Source organism: Dicentrarchus labrax, unplaced genomic scaffold, assembly GCF_905237075.1.
Source record: "Dicentrarchus labrax unplaced genomic scaffold, dlabrax2021, whole genome shotgun sequence".
Taxonomy (NCBI): Eukaryota; Metazoa; Chordata; class Actinopteri; family Moronidae; genus Dicentrarchus; species Dicentrarchus labrax.
Window position 1 is genome coordinate 13,453,219 of NW_026136719.1, and position 26,044 is coordinate 13,479,262.

Consider the following 26,044-nt stretch of genomic DNA (forward strand, 5'->3'; position numbering starts at 1 on the left):
CTACCCCTACGTTAGCAGAGTGCAGCAGCAGATCTCTGAGGGGAGTGTAGTGTTCAGAGGGGAAGACGTGGTCCTCAGTGTAAACGATGTTCAGACGCAGAGAGCCGAGCTCTTCTACCTTCACCGACTTTCCTCCGTTCTCCCTGGGCTGGAGAAAGTACCTGAAGAAGAAAAAAAGCAAGATCTAAGATCAACCAATTAACCAATATTATTATGTTAATGATAATAAAAATGATGATGTGAAAGCTGCTCATCGTTGCTTGTACTGACGAACCCACAGAGAAACATCACATGACTGATTCCCTCAGCTCTACAGAGCTCTATGGCCTGTTTTGTTTTTATGGGGCAAAACTTTATTGTTTTGGCTCAATCACACTGCTCCCATCAACTTCTTCTCTGGCAGCTGTTCAGTGAAAACGTTCTAAAAAAAAAAAAGAAACACTGTACGCTACCTGCCCAGCACCCCACTGCACACAGGCACAGTTAGAGACTAACACTGTTGTTGATCCTTCAGCAGTTCAAGAGCCCCATATTTTCCTCAAGAGTTGTTGGATATCAAAAGAGGGCTATAAACAGAGTGAATATTAGACCAGAAACTCAGCTCCAAACACGTGCCAATGTTGCTAAGTGCCTACTTGATGTGTAAATACGTTCTTATCAACTTCATAATATTATATGTCAGTGTTGTGTTCACAGCGTGTTGCAAATTGATGAAGGTTTAACTGTCGATAAAATTGTGTTACTAAATGTACGGGAGCAATTATTCCACTCTGAACTGGACTTTTATTCTCGTCATTTCCAAAGCAGAGCTCCCATCATTCACTGAGGCAAAGTGTCGAGTCTTCCAAAAGAAACATGTAGTCTGAGGCAAAATACAAAAACAGGCTCTGTTGATTCAGCAATGTGGGAAAAGACCATTCATACTCAGCGAAATCTGCCCTGGTTGAATAAAAAAACTTTAAAGAAGGCTTGTTGTCGGTGTTGATACTTGTTGCTACGGCCCTGCCGTTGCTATGGCAACACATACTCAGAATGTCAATGATAATGAAATCAAACCCACCCAGCCCCAGCAGGGGTACAGCACAGTACTTGTCCAGTGGGGGGGGGACATAAAACAGAGCTGAAATGATTGACGGGTCCAGAGGGGAGTGTGTGAAAGGAGGAGGATGCGATGTGTGAATGAAGTTTCCTCTCACCATGCGTCGTGGACCCCTGCCTGACCCAGGACCCGGAGAGGAACACGCACACCTCCCAGGAACTCGTCCCCGAACTTCAGGTTGCTGGCGTTCCACAGATCCACCCTGAACACAAACCACAGGATACATTTCAGACACGGGAGAATCTTTAGACGACACCAAGTCACTGACACATTGTCTCCTAAGCCCCTAAAGACAGCTACTGGCTCACCTCAGGGCCAGCTTGTCAACATCCTCTTCTTCAACGTCAAACTGCCGCTTTGTGTAGCTTAATGGCCGCGTCACCTAGGAATGGACATAAACACTGAGTATAAAACATGTAGAAGTAAGGATATCCTCCTGGTATGGGAGGCTGGTGGAAGCAAACACAGATTATTGAGACTAAAGCTGAAACAATGAGTTGATTAATTGATTTACAGAATATTTCTCTGACTTCTTTGTCATTTATGACTGTAAAATTTGTTTCTTTGTTCTTTACCGTCTTGACTAAAAAAAAGCAGTTTGAATATGTCACCTTAGACTAATTTCCAACGTTTTACACATCAAATAATTTATTAAGAAAGTAATCTGCACATTAACAAATAACGAAAATAATTGTAAATTGCAGCCCTAATTGAGACATCAGGAGCTTCACTATTACATTGCAAAGCAAATTATATAATTTGTGTGGAAAACCTGATTTTGGTTGAAATTAGTAGTTGTTTTCTTTTTAACTAGGCCAAAACAAGCCTTGACCCAAATCACACTCTAAGCTCACTATCTGGCAGATTTAGAAGCAAATGGGAATTATCAAAGATCACAATGTGGCAGGGTCTGTGTTAATTTGGAGCAATGAAAAAAATTACATTTCTATATAATAAAAAAGGACAACCCCATGACAGAAACAAGATAGATGGGCCTGTGTTTGGGTGTGGACGTGGACCTCTGTGGGTGACTCAGAGGGGGGCTGCAAGCAGAAGGCACCACAGGGTCCTGCTCATGTGGTGGTGGGGAATAAATGAGACGGTCTTGTCGGGTAGAAATCAATGGGCCAGATTGTTTGGTGGTTTGTCCGAATCAATCATACTGTTGTCCTGCTGTCTTCTAGTGCTGCAGCGGGGAGGCCAGAGGGAGGGGCGACACAAAAATGTGAGAGTGGTGCTGCTGGTGATCGAGGGTTAACGGGGACAGAGTGAAAGGGAGTGTGTGTGTATGAAAAATATCTATAAATATAAACTCATGAATATAAAGGAATGTCAACCATTTTTTAAAAGATATTTTTTTTAAAAACCAAAATACTGCAAATTTCAGGTTTCCAGTTGCTTTTGCTAATTTTTCTGAACTTTTATCACACGAACCTCGTCAGTACTGACTTTATAAAAGGGAGTTTCTGAGCGTGATTGTACGAAATATCTGAAAATGTTAAACTGTGACATGTTTTTTGCTGTAAACATTTTGTTGTTTCTGCTGTTTTTTCTGAATTCCTTTTACATAAACCTTAACAAATATATATACATATACAAAAGCCCACAACCTGTTAGGATTTCAATAAAAATATGTCAACTAGTTAAGGTGAGAGTCCTTTTTATATTGTTTGAATTTGGTGAAAGCTAGCGTTATTATGCTAGTCAACTAGCTGGTTGATGTCAATTACACAGCACATTTATTAACATTTATTAGCAACAATGACTACCTAGTAACTCTGAGTTAGAAGGCAAAACATCTGTTCTAAAAAACAATTCAGACAAGGTAGGACTTTGATTTTATGTTTAGAATATATTTAGGATGACCAATAAAAGACATCTTTACTGCATGTCAGTTTTGCTATCTAGGTTATGACAACTATGAACCTTAATATCTGAAACCACTCAGACTGCATCCAAATTTTATAATCCCAAGGTTTGTGACCTTTTTTGTTTCTCCTACACACTTCACAGCCTGTTCTCATTCCCAGATTGTCAAATACAGACGCGAGGGGTGTTCAGTTAGTTGCAATCAGAAACTTGACTCCCGGATGCCACTAAATCCTACACACAGTTCTTTAATGTTTAATTAAAATCACACATACCTCAAAATAGAAAACCTCCTCAAACTGTGGATTGTTGGTTTTCCGCTTCACCTTGGTCTTCTTGGCTTCCGACCTGAGAGAAGCAGAAAGGCAGAAGGAGATAAAACCACGTTTATCCAAAGTTCCTCCACGTGATGAACAAAGTTGTGTTTGGTGACTGATGAAAGCATGTCAAGTCGTGTGAGATCTGACCTTGAAGGTCCTAGTAGGGAGACAGCAGCGTAGGGATCACATTGGCCGTTGACAATTGGAAGTCCTTGGCACTCCAACACTCTGTAGAAACACGCACAAACCATTAATGAATAAGCACACTACTCTACAAGAATAGACTTGTACACACACACACACACACACACACACACACACACACACACACACACACACACACACACACACACACACACACACACTCATAGCTGTAACACATTAACATGACGCAAATTTTAATGCACCATTAGTTTTGTATGATCTCATCCAGTGATAGAACTAAAAGTTAAACGGTAAAAAAAAAACATTTAAAACCTAATACAGACAAAAGCTTTTTTAAACAAGTATCTTTATTATGTTAAAGTGTTTTACTCTATGCTAACAGAGCTACACTATGCAAAGCTAGGACAAGCACAGCAAAAAAAAAAAGGAACAGGATAGAAGGATCTCTAAAATGTAAATGCCGGGGGCCACACAATGCAATCTGAGTATACTCTCAGAGGACTCTTAAAGCTCTATTAAGCTCTGTATTATCACTTCATCAAAGGACTAATGTGAAAAGGTCACCAGCACTGCCAAGACCACTGAGAATTGACACCCAATCCTACACCTCTGCAAAGCTTTTAGCTCCATTGGCCCACGCAAACAGCTACAACAACAAAGCTTACAACTCTCATCAGCCCTCCTCGACAGTGTGAAACAAGAGGAAGCTAAATCTCATCAGATTTCTGTAAGAATGCACACATGGAGCCATACTCCCTTAATACACAAAATGTAGCTTATAGAGTATTAAAGTGTCAAAAAGAATCCCTATTTAATAAATACTTAAAACACCTAAAGCCTTTTAAATAAGCACCTTAAAATAATCTGAAATTGTATTAATACTAATTGACAAAGGTTAAAAGCTGATTTTTTAAGATGAAACTGATTTATTCTGTGTTTTTACAGGTTTTATGCACTGGATCCGTTTGTTTTGGAGAGGAGGAAATCTCTGCAGATAATTCGGTTGCCAGTGAAAAAAAACTCCTGAACAAGGAACACTGAAGGAATCCTAACTGGGAGAAGTTGCCTGCAATAATGGCAATGGTGGTGAAGACATGGCTCCCATCAATATCATCAAACTTCAACTTGTTATTGTTTGGATGTGAGAGACCCCGTAGCGGCAGAAATTACATACTGTAGGTTTAAGTGTGCCATTAAGCAAAGCCAGAGGCCCTTAAACTTGCAGCCATAATTCATTATTAGTAATTACACCAATGCCTTTCCAGCTATGAAATGTAAAAACGTCTGCTGTGAAAAACTTATATTTAGCCTAACCAGGTGCAAACACTTCTCTAGTGAGTTTAAAAACAATTAGCATCTACAAAAATCCTCATCATCTGTGGAAATTATTATTTATTAATCGTCACATGATCATAAACTTAATTGTGACTCAAGGAGGCATTTTTCTATTGACCGAAAAACTACATCTAAAAACAGCATTACATCAGACAATCCAGTCAACCGCCCCCTTTTCACAGACATAAAACATCTGGTCCATTCATACTGTAGCTCACTCCTATGCTGGGAGTCCTTGCTTGTAAATTTTTGGACCAAGTTAAGAGTGCTCTCAGAGTATTTTTGGCATGTGAAAATCGCCCCTGGTGACAATGTCAAGGTGTGTCTGTAAGAAGGGCAGACACAGAGAGAGGGACAGATGAACAGAGGTGGAGAGAAGTAATTCTGTTTGGGCTGTTGGCGAAATGATACATACACGGCACACTTGAGAATAAAGTAAAATAAAAGGCAGAGGAAAGTATATCTTGAGGAAAAGGGACAGACTCCTGACTGTGGTAGAGAGATCAGACTGAGTATAAGGGAGATACAGAAAAAAAAACCCAGGTAGGATTTAAACCACAAACGTCGGCCCAAAGTACGACTCAAACATCTCTGATCTCCAAAGGATTTTTTGCATGTAGAAAAGTCACACTGAAAATTGTGCATGCAGTACAAAGTATGCATACACGAAGACATGAAGTTCTAGTATAATGTTGTCTAGATAATATTCTCTCCACAGTACATTAATGATAGAAACAGATGTTTCAATGGCAATAGTGTTCATTCAAGGACCACGCATCTGATTACTATTCAGAAAACAGTCAAACACGCAAATGGATAATTTAATTTTCTATTTAAAAAGCCTTTATTATAGTGGCAAGACCTCCAACTACTTACACCATACACATTCATTACAACACTATGTCATAGATAATGGCAATAATATACAGTTGAAACCAGAAGTTTACATACAGTGTATAAAAAGACACATAATCTCTTTTTTCTCTCTGTCTGACATTAAATCAGATTAAACTTTTCCTGTTTTAGGTCAATTAGGATTACCAAGATTATTTCTATTTGCTAAATGCCAGAATAATGAGAGAGAGAATTTTTTAGACAATGTTTTTATGACTTTCTTGAAAGTCAGAAGTTTACATACATTTCATTAGTATTTGATACCATTGCCTTTAAACTGTATGACTTGGGTCAAACGTTTTGGATATCCTTCCACAAGCTTCTCACAATAGTTGGCAGGAATTTTGGCCCATTCCTCCGGACAGAACTGGTGTAACTGAGCCAAGTTTGTAGGCCGCCTTGCTCGCACATGCCATTTCAGCTCTGCGGCCCATAAATGTTCAATAGGATTGAGATCAGGGCTTTGTGATGGCCACTCCAAAACATTGACTTTGTTGTCCTTAAGCCACTTTGTAACCAGTTTGGCAGTATGCTTCGGGTCATTGTCCATTTGGAAGACCCATTTGCGCCCAAGCTCTAACTTCCTGGCTGATGTCTTGAGATCTTGCTTCAGTATTTCCACATAATGTTCTTTCCTCATGATGCCATCTATTTTGTGAAGTGCACCAGTCCCTCCTGCAGCAAAACAACCCCACAACATGATGCTGCCACCCCCGTATTTCACAGGACCATGGACCAAAAGCACGTTCAACTCTGGGACACAGAACCCGTCTCCTTCCTGAGCGGTATGATGGCTGGACATTCCCATGGTGCTTATACTTGCGTATAATTGTTTGAACAGATGAACGTGGCACCTTCAGGCATCTGGAAATTGCACCCAAGGATGAACCAGACTTGTGCAAGTCCACAATTCTCTTCCTGATATCTTGGCTGATTTCTTTTGACTTTCCCATGATGTTACACAAAGAAGCAGTGTGTTTCAGGTGTGCCTTAAAATACATCCACAGGTGTGTCTCTAATTAACTCAAATGTTGTCAATAAATCAGAAGCTTCCAAAGACATGACATCATCATCTGGGCTTTCCCAAATTGTTTAAAGGCATAGTAATCTTAGTGTATGTAAAGTTCTGACTTTGAAGAAAGTAATAAAAAATTGTCTATCTATCTATCTATCTATCTATCTATCTATCTATCTATCTATCTATCTATCTATCTATCTATCTATCTATCTATCCATCCATCCATCCATCCATCCATCCATCCATCCATCCATCCATCCATCCAATGACATCATGCTGTAAGGGGATTAGCACCCAAACAGGACAGGACACCCAGCGGGATGAATCACTTCCTGTGTGTCACAGTGATGCACCACTACTCACACCGCATGATGAATTAGAAACTCACAGCCCTGCTCACAACTGAATTGACACACAAGCAACAGCTTGCACCATCCTGCTGACACACACACACACACACACACACACACACACACACACACACACACACACACACACACACACACACACACACACAGGTCCCTAATAAGAAATAAGGAGTGGCTTGGGTTAAGCATCACTAATGCGCTTCCTGTCCAATAAGCTTGTTTATATAACCCCTGCTTGCCCTACTATCCAGCCCTTTTCTCTCTCATCACCGCGGTGAGCTCTGACATGCCAGACAGTGGTGGTGAAGCAGACTTATTTGTTTTAGTCGACATTACTCATTTTAGGTTAATGTGCTTCTTGTCAACTCCCACGTACCTTGTCAAAAACTATTTTACTAAAATAAAAGGGAAACAAATTACATCACAGCGCCAAAACCACACATACAAAGCGGATGTGATTATGATTCAGGGTCATTGACGAGTGCCCTGTTCTATATAAGAGAAATTATATAATCCTATCCTCAGATGTCATTCATGGTATTGTACAACCAGCTACATTTCTATATGACAGAATTTTAGGTAAAAGTATTTAAGTATTTTACTTGAGTAAATCATTTACAATACCACACTGTAAAAACACTTCCATTCAAACTATTACTTAAAGGGGAACTACATCATTTTTTTTACACGTCACAGACCGCCCTTTTGTGGCTGCAGAGGGAGCTGTGCAAATTCCGATAGACTGACTCAAGTGATGTCCCTTGAGTAAGTGTCAGCTTGTGCTGAAGAAAACAAGTGTGAAAATGAGGGTGAATGATGTTAGAAGGAAGCTCACCAAACCTCGGTAGCCCGCTCCTCATCTGTGCTTGAGATTAACGGCTCGCGGCGTGGAAGGAAAATAATTTCTCTGGTTCTGCTGCAGCAAATGTATACTTTTTTAAAAACGTTTTCACCGTGAATCTGACAATGTTATAGGAGTGCAATCCTAAATCAGTGGAGTAATCTCTCAAGTAAAAAGGATTACTTCAGTATAAGTACAGAAGTATTGGTAGAAAAATGTGCTTAACGTATAGAAAGTAAACGCAAAAAACGGCCAACAAGAGTGTTATTATACAGTATATTATTTGGTTATTGTTACTGACTCATTCATTTATAAACCGTATTTTACCATTGTAGTTGTTAGGGGTAGTGCTGATTTTAGCTTTATGTACTGTTGGGTGGTTTAATCTATAACACATCATATTTTATACGATGACCAAAGTAAGTAGTAGCTATAGCTGTCAGATACATGCAGAGGAGTAAAAAAGTAGATTTCCTTCTAAAATGTATAGATATAAGTATCAGTATAAAGTATCATCAAATAGAAGTAGGTGTTTGCATTTTTGTACTTTATGTATCATATTCTTAGGTAATTATGTTAAGTGAGGCTAAATGCACTTTAACATGCTGTGATAAATAAAAGATCATGATGTCTTTCAATTGGCTAGTTTGAGCTGAATGGACACTCATACCTCCCGCACTCATACACGTGTCTTCCTAGAGAAATCTGACTAGATGACCTCCTGTTCTAAGCTCCTTACCAACAATGTGCTCTGGGAACGGAGCCACACTGGCTCATCATCAGACTTTACTGCTACATGTTAGAGAAGAACAAGCACACACACATACACACAGAATAATCCATCTATATACATACCATTAATCCCCTGCAAACACTAAAGTTCACACATCACATGCATGTACAATCACATTTGCACAGCAACACAAACAGAAAACAACGTAGTAAAGGCAGAGTTATGAGCTCATGACTTTCACATCCACAATGTTTTGAGTCACACATTCAAAAGGGGATTTATTATAAACAAAAAACCTCCGACCTTTAACCATCTCACTGCCAGGTAAAAGCTGTTGCCGGGCAACAAGCCATGCATTTTATGGATGCAAAATTGCAGTTGCATGACTTAACAGCTGTCAGTGAGGACGCGAAATTATGATGTAATGGTAAGTGTCCGAAATCTCATTTTACTGCTCACTATTGCGTAAACTATTGAGTAAACTATTGAGTGGGAATTAGTACTAACGTTAACTAGGTACTTCATTCTGCTAACATGCTGATGTTTAGCAAGTATAATATCAACCTTGTTCACCATCTTAGTTTAGTGTGTTAGCATGTTAACATTTGCTAATTAGCACTAAACACAAAGTGCAGCTGTGGCTGATGGGAATGTTTTGTGGGTATTTGGTCATAAACAAAGTGATCTTCTGACCTGATGGTGGCGCTAGAGGAAAAGTCAGGGTATCACCAGAGTCACCAGGATTCATCCTCTGGGGATGATGGATGACTGTACAATATGTTATGTCAATCCATCCAACTGTTTTTGAGGTATTTCAATTTGGACCAAAGTGGTGGGCCGACCTACGGTGTGGCTAAAAGACAGCAGCTGACAGGAGAGTGAGTCAGTGAGCCCTAACTTGGGTCTTTCATATATGATAAAGCTGTGAAATCCTTGTTCTCTGTTTATTTTTCAATAATCCTTGTGACTACAGGACACATCCTGTAATTCTTTACATTAAAATCATTTTTATAAAAAAGAAAATTAAATTAAATGAAAAGGAAAGGACTTTTGTGTGTGTGTGTGTGTGTGTGTGTGTGTGTGTGTGTGTGTGTGTGTGTGTGTGTGTGTGTGTGTGTGTGTGTGGTTGCGCAGTCTTACCTTGTGGCTAGTTTATGGTTGATGACTCCACTGTCTGTGATGACTTCACTCAGACGCAGCTCCAGGTGCACTTTTCCCTGCAGAAAACACAAACAGACTATTTTTATGCACACACTTTTGAATTTAAATGCAAAGTACTTACGAACACTTCAGCGTCTGGATCTCGCCTGTGTCCACCTCACAGAAAGGTACACAGTGACAAGTACATTGTTACTGTGTGTGTGTGTGTGTGTGTGTGTGTGAAATAGAGTTGGCTTGTGATGCAAGACAAATTACTGCTGACTCTGACGATAATGAGCGACTTAATCCAATCTAAAAATGTCAGCTTTTCAAACCAGGCTTGATGACAATCCATCTCTCACAATGAATAATCTGATGGATTCAACCATGGGGTTTCAACTCATAAAAACATGTAATCCTTCAAATATATTATTCACCAAACGTGGAGTTACATCATTTTCATGGGACAATGTGGAGTTCAGCTGCTTCGCTCTTAGACATAATTGACAGTTTTGAACCCTCCGAGTACTGCCGAACAGAGTGATATCATATACATATCCTATCCTACATCTTAAGCACTGACTGGTAATGGGCGATGGCATGATCAGAATGAGCAAAAAATACACTAATAAACAATAATTCTTCTTTAATGAATCCCTTAACAAAACAAAAATACACAAATGTGAAAAAAGTGGCATTCCTCCACCAACAAACACTCTGTATGAAAATAGCTGCGAACTCAAACGTCATGCTGAAGTTATTTTTCCCTCTGAAGTGATTGGATTAATGACATAATGACAGTGTAGCGCTGCAGCTGTCTAGAAAAGCTCCATTAATTAACAGCATCAGTATGCAAACTCACAGGCGTTTCTCTTTCTGGCCGATTCAAGCAAAGGGAACAAACACACGCACTTACACATGTGCGCACAGGCCAAACAATGTGTCCTCTATTGAAAAGAGAAGAGAGACACTCTATCTTCCTACTTCATTTGATCCATCTCCCTCGCTTTCTCTCTTTTCTCTCATTCTCTCACACATCCTTCCTCTCCCCGGCTCCTTGGATGAATGTGTCTCTGTTTCAGATCCCTGCTCCAGGGCTACACACACCCATCTGTCTGCAGATGTTACTGTTCACTGTGTATCTGACTGTCTGTGTGTGTGTGTGTGTGTGTGTGTGTGTGTAGTACTATGTCCAGGGTGAGTGTGTGTGTGTATGTGTGTGTGTGTGTGTGTGTGTGTGTGTGTGTGTGTGTGTGTGTGTGTGTGTGTGTGCGTGTAAACATGCCTGTGGGTGAGTAAAACTGCTGAATACTGAATAGTATAAATGTTGCACATGTATTAAAGTAGCATGTTGGTAAACAGCTCCAAACACGATTACTAGACGATTTCAGAAATCAGTGATAAGTTGATTTTCCCAAACTTAGGTCAAATACTCAGAAGTGTGCATAATAACATTCTCTTTTTAGCTTGCATATAAGTTGTTAAGAATACCCCAATGGGAGGTGCTGACTGCATGGTAGATACACCATTTGTCACTCAGAAAAAGCTACTAAAATTCACTTTTACTTCCACGATTCGTGCCTTTCCTCCACTTGTTGCACTTGTCACAAACAGCAGCAGACTGGAAACGTGCACATTCTCAGTGATCCACACACTCAGTTGTTCCCTAATGTTTGGAATAAAGTTTAGAGCCATCCTGTTTGTTTCTCAATGTTTCAGTAACATGAACAATGTGAGAAAATGTGCACCTTTGACCTCAGGCGACAGCCAAGGAGACCAGTTGCACCGTTTAGAAAGACTCACACATGCATATAATTCCTTAAGTAAAGATTAATGACAAAAAGTAGGATTAAGTGCAAACATTTGAGATTTAAAGTGAACATTTCAGTCAGTGTTGTCTCTCAATATTTCCCCAAAACAATGTGAATTATTTGCTTTTACCTCCATTATACAATCATGAACATATTTCTGTAATATCCAATGGCATCTTGTTATTATTCTAGCAAATCAATATCACAACCTGTCACCCAAACACATACTTTATCATAGCTACATGTTCACTCCTGATCACAGACCGAGCTGTGATGGAGGTGAACGAAGGGGATCTACAGTGTACATGGAGAGCCGGGTGACTTTGACCCTGCAGGCTCGGATGTTTCAGGTACACACATGCTGTGTTTGTTTGGGTTCTGCCCTGCTTCAAACATTGACATGCAGACACATATCACACATACTGTATGCAGGGTGAGGCTGGGTGTCGTTTAAATATTTTACACAATACATACATTTCACTGTTAAGTTAAAGTCAACAAAACATACTGATTTTTTTATGTTAAAAGCAGACAAATAAAGAGAAGGCTCCAAGACTCCCTAGTGGAAAACTTTTGTAAGAAGTGTTGAGTTCAATTCATGGTAACTTGTTCATAGGGAAAGGCAAAGTGGAACACCTGACAGGACTCTGTTATTGTACTGATGGGATTAGTGCCGTAAAAGTTTTGAATTTGCATTCATTAGGAAAAAAAGGCTCTAAAATGAACCTGTCTCAAACAAAGGCCTGATTATCTCTGCTACTCCGCCACTGAGGTATCTGTTAAGAATCTATGGAAATCTTGCTTTAAATATTGTCTAAACACAAGCAGCTGAACAAGCATTGTGTGTGTGTGTGTGTGTGTGTGTGTTTTCACTCTGTACTGACCTGCACCTCTGAGTCAGCACTGACAGGCTGTAGCTGAAACCAGGTGTCTTTGCCATGATATTTCTGCAGGTCCTCCTTCTTCACCGCAACCTTGCCTACACACACATTAAGAAAGAAAGACAAATGAGCTCCAAATATCACTTTACAGCTCTTACAAAAAAAAAACCTACGTGTTCAGATGTGAGTTACAAACGTCAAACAACCACACACACTCACATGCCTGCTCACACACTGTCAATCCACGTGCCAATCTCCTTTCAAATGCATGCAGGCACCAGGTGCAGAAATACTCAAGAAAGTACGCAGTCGGTGGCCTAGAAATGACCCTGTTATTTCTATCCTGAAACTAGCTATTCGATTTTTGTTTACAACATCCACCAACACACACACACACACACCCAAACACACACACAAACAGCAGCAGTGATAGTGTTGAAGATACAAATCACACCCTGAGAAAGGTTTTTCTGTTTGTGGCTGGTGGTCACATACAACACATTGACACACCCAATAACACTGATACAACATCCACCCACATGCAAACAGACGTGCAGACACACACTTTTTATGTGCTAAAACTGTAACTAAGATGAGATGGTACCAGACTTCATTGAAAATGTTGCCAATTTTAGATTAGATTTTTATTCAAGGAAGGTTACTCTGTAAATTGCTCTTAGAGGAATAATTAGACATTTTGTGAAATATGTGGAGAGTAGAGTATGTAGAGTTAGAAGAATATCAATACCACTCCTATGTCCGTCTGTTTGAGGCTATAGCCAGCAACCGGCTAGCTTAGCTTAGCATAAAGACTGTAAACAGGGGGAAACCGCTAACTTAAAAGCTCAGTAATTCATTTTTTTTTTTAAAAGAACTGTCGTTACAGTGTGTATTTGAAAAAAGAGTCTGAAGCGCACCCAGACATTACAAGTCACATAAATTACACACACAAAAAAATAAAGTTATCCTTTATAACACAGCAGAATGCTGCTGATTGTTCATGAAAGTAAAAAAGCCGCCTGGGGCATTGCTTTTGCTCCTGTAAAATCACAGTAAAGCCTCTAACATGAGGCTTTTTTCTCCTTTAAATACACACAATAAATCCAGTCTCAATTAATTTTCCAAACTCGGTTATGGGTATATGGGTAATTTACAACAGATAGAGCTGCTGTTTACTCACCGATACTGGAGTCCCTCCTGAAGACGTCCCTGTCGAAGATGTAGAAGGAGAGATGTCTGAAGCTACGTGGGATCTCGCAATAGAAGTCCTCCCCATAGAACGGACTGGAGATGAGAGAAGACACAAAGATAAACTGTGATTAGACTCGTCTGGTAAAGAAACACAAAGAAGGCATGCTGTAGGGGGGGAAAAGAGTAGGTTAAAGTCAGGACAACAATATCACCTGTAGAGATTTAGTGGAGGATTGTGTCAAAAAATTAATGTCTAAAATACACTTTGAAGTCAGTTCTCTGACTTCAACAGTGCAAAGAGATTACAGCAGTATACAGATCGGGAATGTCAAGTCAATTGAAATATAAAAGAAAAATCACACAGATTTGTCATGAGATCTTTTTCATAATTATAACGGAGGTCAAAATTACAAAATTAAGTCTCCAATTTTATTTTTCTTTGGTAAATGCAATGTGCTTTCATACAACTTATCCTAAGAGGTGTTTTCAGTGTTTTATGAAGCTTGCTATTTAAGACTGAGGTTGTCCTACATTCCCTGCATTACTTAATGCACACTGGGCATCATGGTGGTTAGCAGCAGGCGGTAATGGAATCAATCAACAAGCTATAGGGTAATTTCTTGAAAAACATATTTTAATCAATACTTCGTGTTTTTTTCCCAGATTTCTAATAAAGTGATTTTAATATTGAGTAATTTCCTCGTACTAGATATGCACAGAATCTCGTGTAACAATAAAACTAACAAAATTCATCACTCGCGCCCGGTGATGATTGATTTTGTCACTTTGGCAGATATAAAAACAAGGGACGCCTGTATTTACATCTTGCCATTAATCACGTGGACTCTACAGCCTAAAACAGTTGGCTTGTTTGTGACCATTGGCTGGAAGATCAACTGCCACACACTGACTTCACCTAAATGATGACCATAGAAATTATGGCAATGAGAATCTCGTGAGCTGAGCCTTTAGGGCTGCTGCTAACAATTAGTGACTTCCTCTGTTACTCAGTAGACATCTCACTTGTTTCCTCATCAGCTCAGCCAGACGGAAAATGCGTAATCTCTCAACACTGCGTACAATCAAAGTGGAAAGGAATCGCAATCTATTCAGTCGTCCATAATCTTGAAGTAAAGCTGTGATACAATATACAGTATCTGCAAAACATGAGTGAAAAAATTTGGCATATTTGTAATGTTTTAGTTGAATCTTAAATGTCATAATTCCATTAGTGATACATTTACACTATGTTCTTCATCTAAACATTTTCTTTTGCTTTGATATATTTTCCACTATTTATACAGAAGTCTGCTGTGTTTGAAGTAATGCACCTTGATACAGAGTTATTCTGTAGCAAAAAATTTAAGAAATGTGCATACATCAAAAATAATGTCCTGAGAGACGAAGGTAGTAAAGAGAGAATTTGGCATTCCCAGAATAGATATTTGTACTGTATGAGAGTACTTGAACTGCTCAGTGCTTGTTGGGATTAAGTTCAATGTAAAAACAGATGAGCTGGTTCATCTGTCAACCAATGAGACATGCAGTGCAGACAGCAAATGTTCATGAGATACATGTTCATTAATTTAAGATTAGAGAAATCTGACAGCTGACCATAGAGTTGTTTTGGTACTTAAATGCTTTATATCATTACATCTTTGGACATTTTAGCTTTTATTAGATAAGGGTCAGTGACGACTTGACAGGAAATGTATAGAGAAAGAAACATAGTAGAAGATCGGAAGTGGGAACTTTGAGATTATATGATCAGCATCTTGAATGACTATAACACCAGCTCTAAGCTTGAGAATTTTTAAACCTTCCAATTAAACCTTCTTTTTTTTTTACATGTTTATTCCACCTCAGTAGTAAGTGGTTATGATTTGACTTTCTTGATTGCCTTCAACATACCAAAGTGACTTCTCGATGATCTTGGTCCTGAAGACCTCTTCTTGGTCCAGGTTGACAGTGCAGTAACAGTCCCTCATCCTGTTTGGCCCTGGGTATGGAGGGATGTTTTTTGCTTCTCCTGCACAAAGAAAAAGGGAGGAGAAAGAGCAGAAAGGAGAGAGTGAGCAGTTATTATTCAGGAACGCTGTTGTAAGCAATGACAACGTGTTTATTCAGGCACACTGCTATAAGTGATTACTTATTTAAGAACACTGAAAGCATGCAAAGTTTAAAGGCAAAAAGCATTATGTAAGGTCACACAAATAACGATTTCAACATTCAGAAAGACATGTGTCAGATCTGTGAATGAAAGAATCTGCGTGGGAAATTTTATGAATCCTGCTGCAGCTCAATCTGTTCATCAAACATGTGTGACAGATAGCACTCCCTTTCACAAGAATGTGGTGTAACCACCCACTGAGACACACACACACTAACACACTACACAGGTGGTGTTTCTGTCCCTCAGGAGCAATATATTCTCCTTTATGAAGCCATTGATCCATGTTTGTCAGTACACTGTTCTTTATTGTGTTTCTATTCACCCCGGGGACCCACAGAACTCTATAGTTACACGTGTGTGAGTCCAAATTGGCCATTGTTTGCTCCAATAACGCCCCATTATCTGCACAGGAATCTGATGCCGCCATTCAGCTGACAAGCTGAGCTGTAGCAAGTCTCATAATGTTATTTCTGGCTTTAAAAGAATAACTTCTTCACGATGACAGCATGTGTCTGTGACCTGTTTTCTGACTCTTAAGTTCCTCCTTTACAACAGTGATTCCCGACATTTTTGGCTTTGACGCCATAAAATGAAGCAACAACCTACTTTGTTTCATTCTTAACTTGTTTCATTTGAGGGTCTTCAGAGGAAGTGTCCTGTATTTCACAAGAAGAGACAAAAAAAACTGGAACATGATCCACACTTTCAGAAACACTCATCTAGAAAAATAGAAAGAAATGCAAACTAAAATAGAAAATAAATTTTCTAAAACGGACGATTATCATTTCTAAAATATTTTTCGAAAGAAAAACGTTTCTCTTGCTGCACTAGGAAAAAGTTCTAACTCTTCAGTAGAAATAAGCTAATTTATGGCAGAGATAACAATGCTAGTGTTTCCAACCCTGCAGGGGGAAAGGGGAGAGAGTTGACATTTGACACTGGATAACAGACTGTAAAGCAGCAAAACACAGAGCTGTTGAACACATTGCACATTAACGCAGCAGTCAGTCTTTACAATCAATTGGCACTCTCAACTCTATAGTAGTCAAATGTTTGTTTTTTTCCCTGACACCTGAACAGTGGATGGGAAGCACTACACCACATCCATCCAGTGCTGATGGTTTATGTTTAATATATACAAGAACTGTATCTTATTCGCCTAAGCAGTTCAATGCTTTCGGAGGAAGAGTTGATGTTACAACTATGAAAATGTATCATATGTCATGGAAGAAGGTGAGTAATCACATTAGTCATGAAGCACAGTAAGTGATTTATTTACACACTGGTCAGCTTGTTCTACAGCTGTTAGACCAATTCAGCAGAAGTCCTGCACTGAAATGTCACTATTTAAAGGATATGTCTGGTAAATCTTTGTTCCCGTCAACAAATACCAAGAAAAAGACCAAAACCAAGAATTAGATCCTGCCACCAATCTTTTTCTTTGTACATACACTGTCCTGCTGCCAAAAATATGGACTCCAAATGAGTATTAATGAATGAAATAGACCATAGTGATTAAAAATAGTCCATAGCAAATGCACTATTTACTCAGGTTCGAGAAACATTTGCTAAAAGCTATAGTGCCCAGCAGGTTTTAAAAATATACTGAATCTGGGACACATTTTAAAGATTTACATTTTCAGTAGGAGCCAGTGGATTTGGATAAGTCCAACGAAGGATTAGGTTATGCTCGAGTTCTGACCACGTCGGAAATCAAAAGTGTTCCGCCATCGAGTAGGGGAAATGCAATAATTGTCTCAATATGGTAATAACGGCCCAAATGATCGGATAGTCCCTCCTGGAAGGCATTTGTAGAGTTGCACTCAACTGTTTACAAGTGACAGAAATAGTTGCGTCATGCATTAAAAAGAGAGCTGGAGCGAGAAACTCGACCAACAAGCTGTGGGGGGAGGAGGTTACTGACGGTCTTTCACCATTTAACACACACTTCTAAAGAATCGTTCTCACCGTTTACTATTTATTGAGAATAAGGAACATAAATACAATGCCAGACTTATCGTTGTATCTGCTCTGCTCTCTGAAATACATCATTTCAATCTGCAATAAGAGTGACAGATGGCATTATGAAAGAGAACCTACTTCTTTACCTTCAGTCAATAATTCAACACAGAGGATAAATATAAAACCGTGCTGAGGCAAACAGTGGTGATGAAGTGCCCTCTATGGGGTTTGTAATACAACACAGTGTTATGACTGCTTCTCTGGAGGCTGATTCAATAAGTATGTGGGATAATTACACAACAATTCACAATAACAACATTCATTCATAAGTTAAAAAGACACCTGAGCTCAACACACACTCCACCGCTTCAGTTTGTTGTTACAGAATTCAACACCGTCTGTGTTTATGTGCGAGAGCGAAACGATGACGTAAGTCTCTCTTATCTCTGTCTTTATCCCCTTTACTTTCCACTGTTATTAGATCTCCCTCCTGTCTCCTCTTCTCCTCTGCTTCTCTCTCGTTTATTTCATCTCCTTCCTCTAATCCTCCTCATTCACCCTGTGCTCCTGAATCCCCTCCAATCTCTGTTTTCCTCCCGCTCTCATTCATGACCTCTGAGGTCCCTTGATTGGATTGCACCAGTCGGGTCATCCTAGTAACCAAACCAAAACATCATGGGATTACCAAAGCTTTCTCAGCTCTGCGTGTGTTTAATGACTCAACTTGCAACGTAAAAACAAATCTCTGTGCCAAAATCAGAGCTACTGTAGAGCTAGAAAAAAATCTACCACTCATATAAAGTTTATGTTTATATTTTAAGGCATATATGCACATCACATACACAGCATGTTTAAACAGGTTTTACTCTAAAATAGTGTATTATTTTAGTATTATTATTGCTGACTTTCTCCAAATCCTCTTTGATTGATAAGTGCATTCTTCTGCATTTTTCCAGCAGGCACCGGTTTAAGCTCATGCCAATATGGCATGAAAATCAACTTGCAGAGACATGACACTTTCTTGGGCTAGGTAATCCATCACGATGAACATCTAGTTGTCTTTACTTTTCTTTCTTTTTTCACATCGATGTGTTGTAACACAGGTGAAGCGTTTTCTGCATAGGTGGATCCGAGTGCAAATGTGAAGCGTCAACATCTGAGAATTAGATATATTGGTATCAGCGTACAAGCTGAGATACGTTTGAGGCAATTCAAAATCATTTGGTAATTCAATTTGCGCAAAAAACAGCTGGATGGAAACAAAAAGGTTTGTGGCAGAGGTGGGAAATGTACTGATAAAAGCAAAATGCAATGGGTAATTTTAACTACATTTATATGAAAACTGGGCTACTGATGCATGAAGGTACAAAAGTCACATCCTTTCAACAAAATCCATGTTTGGGCAACTTGAAAACCGTAATCAAGTACGTATTATACACATACTCAATTACTTTTCCAATAGCAAAAGAAATACATTAGTATTTACTTTACTCAGCACGTCAAAAATGTCTTTAAACTCCAAACCTTCCACACCCACAAGTCGCAGCTTCTGTGTTTAAAACATGCAGAGATAGAAAACAAGACATTTTAACAAACAAGGAAGCTCTACAATTTGGAGGATTTACATCCAGCAGCTAGCTTAGCCTCAGTAACTGCACACGGCTCTCCAGAAGTCCCAACCTCAGCTGCGTGGTTCACACACCCTCCAACTCTAACTCTGGAATTACCAAGAGTCACATTTCTCTTCTTTTGGGTGGCAGCTCATCGCCTCCCCCCACCATGCTACTGTACACTCATTGCAGAAAGAATAAACTGCTATTAATCCTCCAGAAACTCCCAGTAAGACAGCAAACGAGCTGACGAAACGTCAGTATAATAAAGCATGAGTGGGATTAACAGTATTCTAATCCCTTACAATACTCGTAAGGAAAAAGATAATAAAATTTACTATGTAATGTGTCACTGACCAACACTGTGTTTTAAGCACCTGAATGCATCACCTGGAAACTTGTCAGAAGAATTGGCGCTTCCAACTGAATTATTATGCAATGATAACATAGTTCTGACAAAACAAAACAAAAAGCCCGCTCAAAACAAATGTTCACTGTGGTAAAATACACAGCAAAGTGTTTCTGATTTCTATTCTGCACTTGACTAAACTGAAACGGGCGGTTGCCTGCATGAAGTCTAAAATGCTTGTTGTTAGGGGAAAAGATGCAAAATCTCTCAGACAGCATCAGCCAACAGTTACAGATACAGGGTGAGGTCTTGCAGCTTCCTGTTTAGGGGAGAAGGAAGTGCCGAGCACCTGTCTTGTCTTTCAGTTTGAGGAAAGCTTACCACAAAAGTGAGGGTGGAGTAAGTTTCGGTTTTGTATATGTGTGTTTATGTTTGATAGAGAGTGAGTCTGTTACAGCAGAAAGGATAAGCCTCTCCAGTAACGTGCCACTCAACACGTCAAAGACTTCATCATAAAGCCTGAGTCTGTATTCCTCTGTCTCTCTATCTTTCTCCCTTACTTTCTTTTCATCCTTGTCCATGTGCTGCCGTTTCCTCATTTCCTTTTTGTCTGAACCCCCCCCTTTTTTTTGCGTATCATCTATGTCGCTTTCGTTTTCCTTTTTCAAAATTAGCTTTAACCTGATTTCACTTTCCTCTATTTCTGGTTGCTTCCTGTTTTTTTCTTTTACTTCCTCCAGAGGGGTGTGTTTTCTGTGCTCAAGATTCAAAATAAGCACAAAATAAATTAAAAAACAACAACACCAGCAGCTTTCTCTTTTCATCAAGCACCACTGCAGCTGCCCTTGGAGAATATGTCTTGCCCTAGTATCCGAGCAAAAGAACACTTTTGGCACGTGTGTGTGACTGCGGTGTGGTGTGCACGCAAAACACGGGGGCATTGAGCAGAACTGTAGAGAAATAACGATGACAGGAACAACCCCAAAGAGGGTGAGAGCGAACAGGTGGAATCCACACTTAATTCCTGCAGATGAAAGTGAAGAAAATGAAACGAAAGACGAAAGAAATGAGGAAGCACAAGGCAGTGAAGCAACGTAATGGATGCAGCGAACGTGTGTGTTCCTCTTCTTCCTCTGTCGACTGGCTTCAGTCGGCCACTCTTGTGTGTACAGTTACAGAGGCACCGCTCCTCTCGTTACTCTAATCTTCTCTGACATGAACACATTCGAGGATACACAGGCGTGAATGCTTTCAGTGGCTGCGTGCTCGACTAGCAGGCCTGGGAAACACAGGCTTTAAGGAGAGGAGGGGGGGGTTACTGAGAAAAATAGGAGAGCAGTGTACTCCATCAAGGGTGAGAGAGGAGGAAGACTGCAGAGAGTGAGAGAGAGAGCGAGAGCGAGAGAGAGAGAGAGAGAGAATTTAGTCAGAAAACTGGAGAGCAGTTAGCTTCAGAGAAAGCTACAACAGGAAATGAGATGAAGAGAAAGGAATTTCAACTGGATCCAAGATGTAGTTTAAAGGCAGTGAACAACCCAGTTACCCCTGAGTGTGTGTGTGTGTGTGTGTGTGTGTGTGTGTGTGTGTGTGTGTGTGTGTGTGTGTGTGTGTGTGTGTGTGAGACAGACAGGGACACACCGTGAGAATGGAAAGAAGGACTGAAACTTATAAGAACAGAATTTATTATCCCACAGTAAATACCCAGTTCCTTTGAAGCTAAGTTGGGAATCAAAATAAGTACTGAAACAAAACTGTAAATCATCACTGTCTTTCTGAAAATGACTAAACATAAAAACACCCCCCCCCCACACACACACACACACACACACACACACACTCAGACCGGTGCTTACTTTGTAGATATTCACAGCAGTGGCTTTGAACCCACTGTAAAACATTCCATTATTGAAACTACAGACTGTCTGCCACTTCATTTCTTCATTACTGATTTACTCAAATGCCAAAAACACAGACAACACTCATTAACAGTGTTCAGATACCAAAGTCAAGTGTAGGGCTTCTTCTGTGATTTAGTTTTGCACTTTGTATAAAGTTGGGGCACTTGTGAGAACAAGAGTGGTCAAAATCAAAGCAGCAGACAACAAGACAGTCACATTCACGTTCCCAAACACTGAATCCAACACTTCCCATTCAGGCTGCAACAGTAGGAGATTTTCACGGTATGACCGTCTCAGAAAATATGGTTTCACTGTATACGGTATTACACAATTATTATAATTATCAGCTACAGTGACACTTAAAGGAATTAAAACAGACAGACAGTCTTTTTGGTTCAACAAACATGTATATATTCTAATTTTACAAATTATTATATATATATATATGTTTTAATAACTAATACAGATGAATTCAATACCGTAGATAAGCAAATGTACACTGTATGATAAATGGTACGCCACTGCAATCATACTTCCCATAATGCAACTCTATAGTGTATTTTTTAGGGCGCCGCTGCTATGCAAAGCTCTCTCTCCAGAGCCAGTAGCTTACAACAGCCAAAACCCCCCTAAATGATTAGTTCTATGATAAGAAAATGTGCAGATGGAAGCAAATATTTGTATTTGTGCATTGACGGCAACTAATCCAACATGAGCGCTTGTGAAGAGGCCCCACTCACCACAGAAATGAATATTAGATTGATGTCAAACACCATCACCAACAGGTAGCCACACATAGTTAATCTTGAAACCCAACGTCTAAAAATGTCTCAGCAAACCACCACTGCAGCATAACCCATGTCTGCACTGTCCAAGTAGGTTCCTAAAGACACAGCTTCAGGCAGCACGTCACAGCTTTGAGGATGGCGAAAACACGATATGATAGAGGACAAAACTTTTTGCACCCTTTAAGCTTACATGGGCTGAATGTTTGATAGAAAAGATAGAGTTTGGGTGGAGTATCACTATAAGTAGCTTAAAGGTCAGATAAAAAAAAGAGCCCACCCTGTTTGACAACATGACATAATGTCACACATACAGTACACACTCAATCTGCTTTTTTCATACTTATTTGAAATGATGTTTACATCTCTGATACTGAAACACATTCAAACCCAATATACCATATGTTTATGGTAACACTATAACACTAAATGGTATTTATTATGTCATCTAGAAACATCTCTTCTACATTTAGCCCAACATATTTAAGCATCTTCATAATGTTTGTCATCTTGACTACACTTTATAATACTGTTCTCTTGGTTTGAACAAATCTAGTGTACTTGTAACACAGGTGTGTCTGCAACTTCAATAACAAATGTAATCATTTTCAGTCCATTGACTGATTTACCAACTAGTTGAGAACACATTGAGAAATAATAATCTATGCATCCAATGTCAGTGTCAGTACTTGATTTCTCTTATTTAACAGCTGGTTTTGTTTAGTATCTGGACACAGCAGCAGCAGTTTCTTCCGCTAAATGCAATGCTGTCTGTCAGAAATTGCCTAAGGAACAGCGTGGAAAAAATGGGAGTTTACAGGCTGGCTGTGCTGCACACCAAAGTCTCTGTGATAAACCAGTAGTTCAGTTACTGATCAAACTCACTCTCTGTCAGGAGCTAATGTTCAAACACATTCGTTAGTCTCAATGGAAAACTTGAGTAAAAACAAAAATACACAACTACAAACATGCACACAAAAGGGCATAATGCAGTGGAGTTACACTACTGGGAGAATCAGCTTTAAAATCAGCTGATGGCTGGAAACCTGAGGAGTTAGAAGCATAAGAAGAAGACACAAGTTAACCTCAACACTCCCTCCAGGTTCCAATCATTTACATAATTCTCAGAATAGTTTGTGTTTGTTTACTTCTAGAATAACATGTAAAAATGAGGACAAGCCTCCCCTGCATACACTTACACTCACAAACAGGCTTGGCATTCACAATGGTGAGAAGATATGGTATCTTTTGCAAGCACAGGAAAGGGAGAGTGAGTTGGGCGTAAGTCCCTGTATGTGGCAAGTTGACATTGCTTGTGTTGCCAGAGGAGAGTAACACTGTTGCAAAACCTGCTTTTATCGGTGTGTGTGTGTGTGTGTGTGTGTGTGTGTGTGTGTGTGTGTAGCCATTTGCTATAGAAGTTTTGAACCACTTTAGAATACAATATGGTGGCTGTTTCCGGCGCCTCTTGACACTTTCTACCTCGACTGTACAGCGCAGGGAATATTTTCATGCTTCTGTCATTGTAAGCAGGTAGAGGTCATCCCAGGGAGGTATCGAGTTGACTTCTCCTACAGGGCATCTGAAGGACATCCTGAAGGAGCGGCACACTTGGTGCTCTCTCCAACCCTTTATTTACCCCTGCTGACCCTGCATGCTGGGCCTGCGGCAATACTTCCCCACTATTCCTAGTACTGCGTTCTCGTGGACACCACATTACTGAGTGCAGGGAGAGCTGCTGTACCCAACCCGGATTATTCCACCAGCCTAAAGCTGCCTGGACCGAAACACGGCCTCCGTCTAAACAGTCAACACACGTGTTTACAGCAAACTACTTCCCACAGAGCCAGCCTTCTTGGACCAAATGGAAAACTTCTTACGAACACAATGTAATCACAGCCTAATATGAAGCTTATTTTTCTTAACAAACTAAGTGGGACCTGAACTCTTCACCTAAATAAGAGCGGGAGTCCTTCACGCAGACAGAGCGTTTCTAAAACATTCCTCCCCTCCCTTTCCCCGTCACTCCATGTCTCCTATTCAGTCTGGACAGGAGGACGTTTGGGAACCTCTGTTGGCCAGCTGTCAAGGGGAAGGAGGGGGGCCTCTGTCACTATAAACCAACTTTTCCTTCCAGGTTCACCCAGGCTCGGGTCATCCAGCCTGAGCTGCCTGCATTCAGCCGCCCATTCCCGCTTCCAAAATTACACTTGTACTATTACAACACTGTTAAACAGTAACAAAACTGTGCTGCAGCAACACCATCGAGCCCCAGCAGTGCAGGTTGAGTAGCTTATGAGGAGAATTGATGCCAAAGGGTACCGTGTTCAGTGGAGATCGGCTCTCAGGACAAGCCAGTAACCTCTCCTTGGCCACATCACCTGGTACCATTCACAGATTGAGCTCTGGAAGGATCTGAAGTGTTTCGCAAATGCACCAACCACAACACGTGTTTATTTGATTCATATTTCATTCCTCCGTTGTACAAAATCAGTTTCCTGTAACCCTGAACGTCAAGTTAACCCTTGCAAGCTGCAGTAATTTTTGCTCTGTGCTCTAATGACAGCTGAACAAGCCTCGGTCGGGACCCTCAGCCAACTTTCTCCTTTCCTGTACTTAGATATGCTATATGCTATGTTGAAAAGACAACTGAAATTTGAAGATGGTTAAAAGATAAAAGTGAAATATATATATAAAGTCACATCTGAAGTTAGCTAATGTTAGCAGAATGCTAGCTAGTGGGTTAGCTGTCCTGTGAACTGCACTGCCCATGTGTTTGCCTTCTCGTGCGCCTGCACAATACAAATAAAAAACAGGGACCCACTCATGAAAACATTGCTCCATGTGGCCAGGAACGTCACAGGATACCTTTATGTTCTGGGGGGTGTGAGCAAAGTTTGGCTGCACAGAATGAGCTTATAATCTCTAACCTACTGGTAGGTGGATTTAAGATGTTAAAGTCATTTCTTTTCCCACACTTCTTTGAACTTCTTTGTGTACAGTCATTTGTGCCAAGATATGGTTTGATGTGTTTTCCAGTGTTCTGAATCAGCCCCCAGGTTCGTCAAACTATGTTTTCGGCAGTGGCAGAGCAGTCAAATGCACATATGTTGTTGATAATTAGTGCAGAGTCCTGACTCCAGCTGTGCCGCTGAGAATTCCCGTCTCTCTGAGCACCGACAGAGACACAGTCGCTGACAGATGAAGCACAGCCTGCTCCTGTATGAGAGACTCCACCTCTGTCCCTCGCTCTGTGTCTCACTACATCTGCTTCGCATTAGCTTGTTGCCATGCAGGAAAAAACACAATTCTTTTGTAGTCTGTTCCAGCCAATCAGGAAGTGAATTGGGGGTAGTTTCCTGTTTCCTGTGTTCCCCAGACAGTACGGACTTGGGCCCAGTAGCCCCTTTCGGTTTCCGAAATTCATGTGTTCCTCTAGGAAACTGAGAAGAGTCAATAATGAGTCCCTTCTCTCTCTCTCTTCTACAAATATGTTGCAGATTTTCAGCTCTGAGTCATCATCCAGCTGCAGTCTCATGCCAAAGGACAAGACTTTGATAAAAAAAACAATCTGATGCAAGGGTTACATAGACATTACCAGG

The 26,044-nt window shown here is 40.2% G+C and overlaps 1 protein-coding gene across 2 annotated transcripts in view; it reads right to left on the reverse strand.

The window, feature by feature from the left end:
* rasa3 (RAS p21 protein activator 3) overlaps nt 1-26,044 on the reverse strand; it is a 42,059-nt gene that overhangs the window by 12,736 nt on the left and 3,279 nt on the right. For both annotated transcript variants that reach the window (XM_051380183.1, XM_051380184.1), the window contains exons 2-10: nt 15,577-15,694; nt 13,655-13,758; nt 12,478-12,572; nt 9,783-9,859; nt 3,436-3,516; nt 3,244-3,316; nt 1,408-1,481; nt 1,197-1,301; nt 5-161 (exon numbers count right to left, since the gene is read on the reverse strand). In XM_051380183.1, coding sequence (XP_051236143.1) covers nt 5-161; nt 1,197-1,301; nt 1,408-1,481; nt 3,244-3,316; nt 3,436-3,516; nt 9,783-9,859; nt 12,478-12,572; nt 13,655-13,758; nt 15,577-15,694 — 884 coding nt within the window. The remainder of the gene's footprint in view (nt 1-4; nt 162-1,196; nt 1,302-1,407; nt 1,482-3,243; nt 3,317-3,435; nt 3,517-9,782; nt 9,860-12,477; nt 12,573-13,654; nt 13,759-15,576; nt 15,695-26,044) is intronic.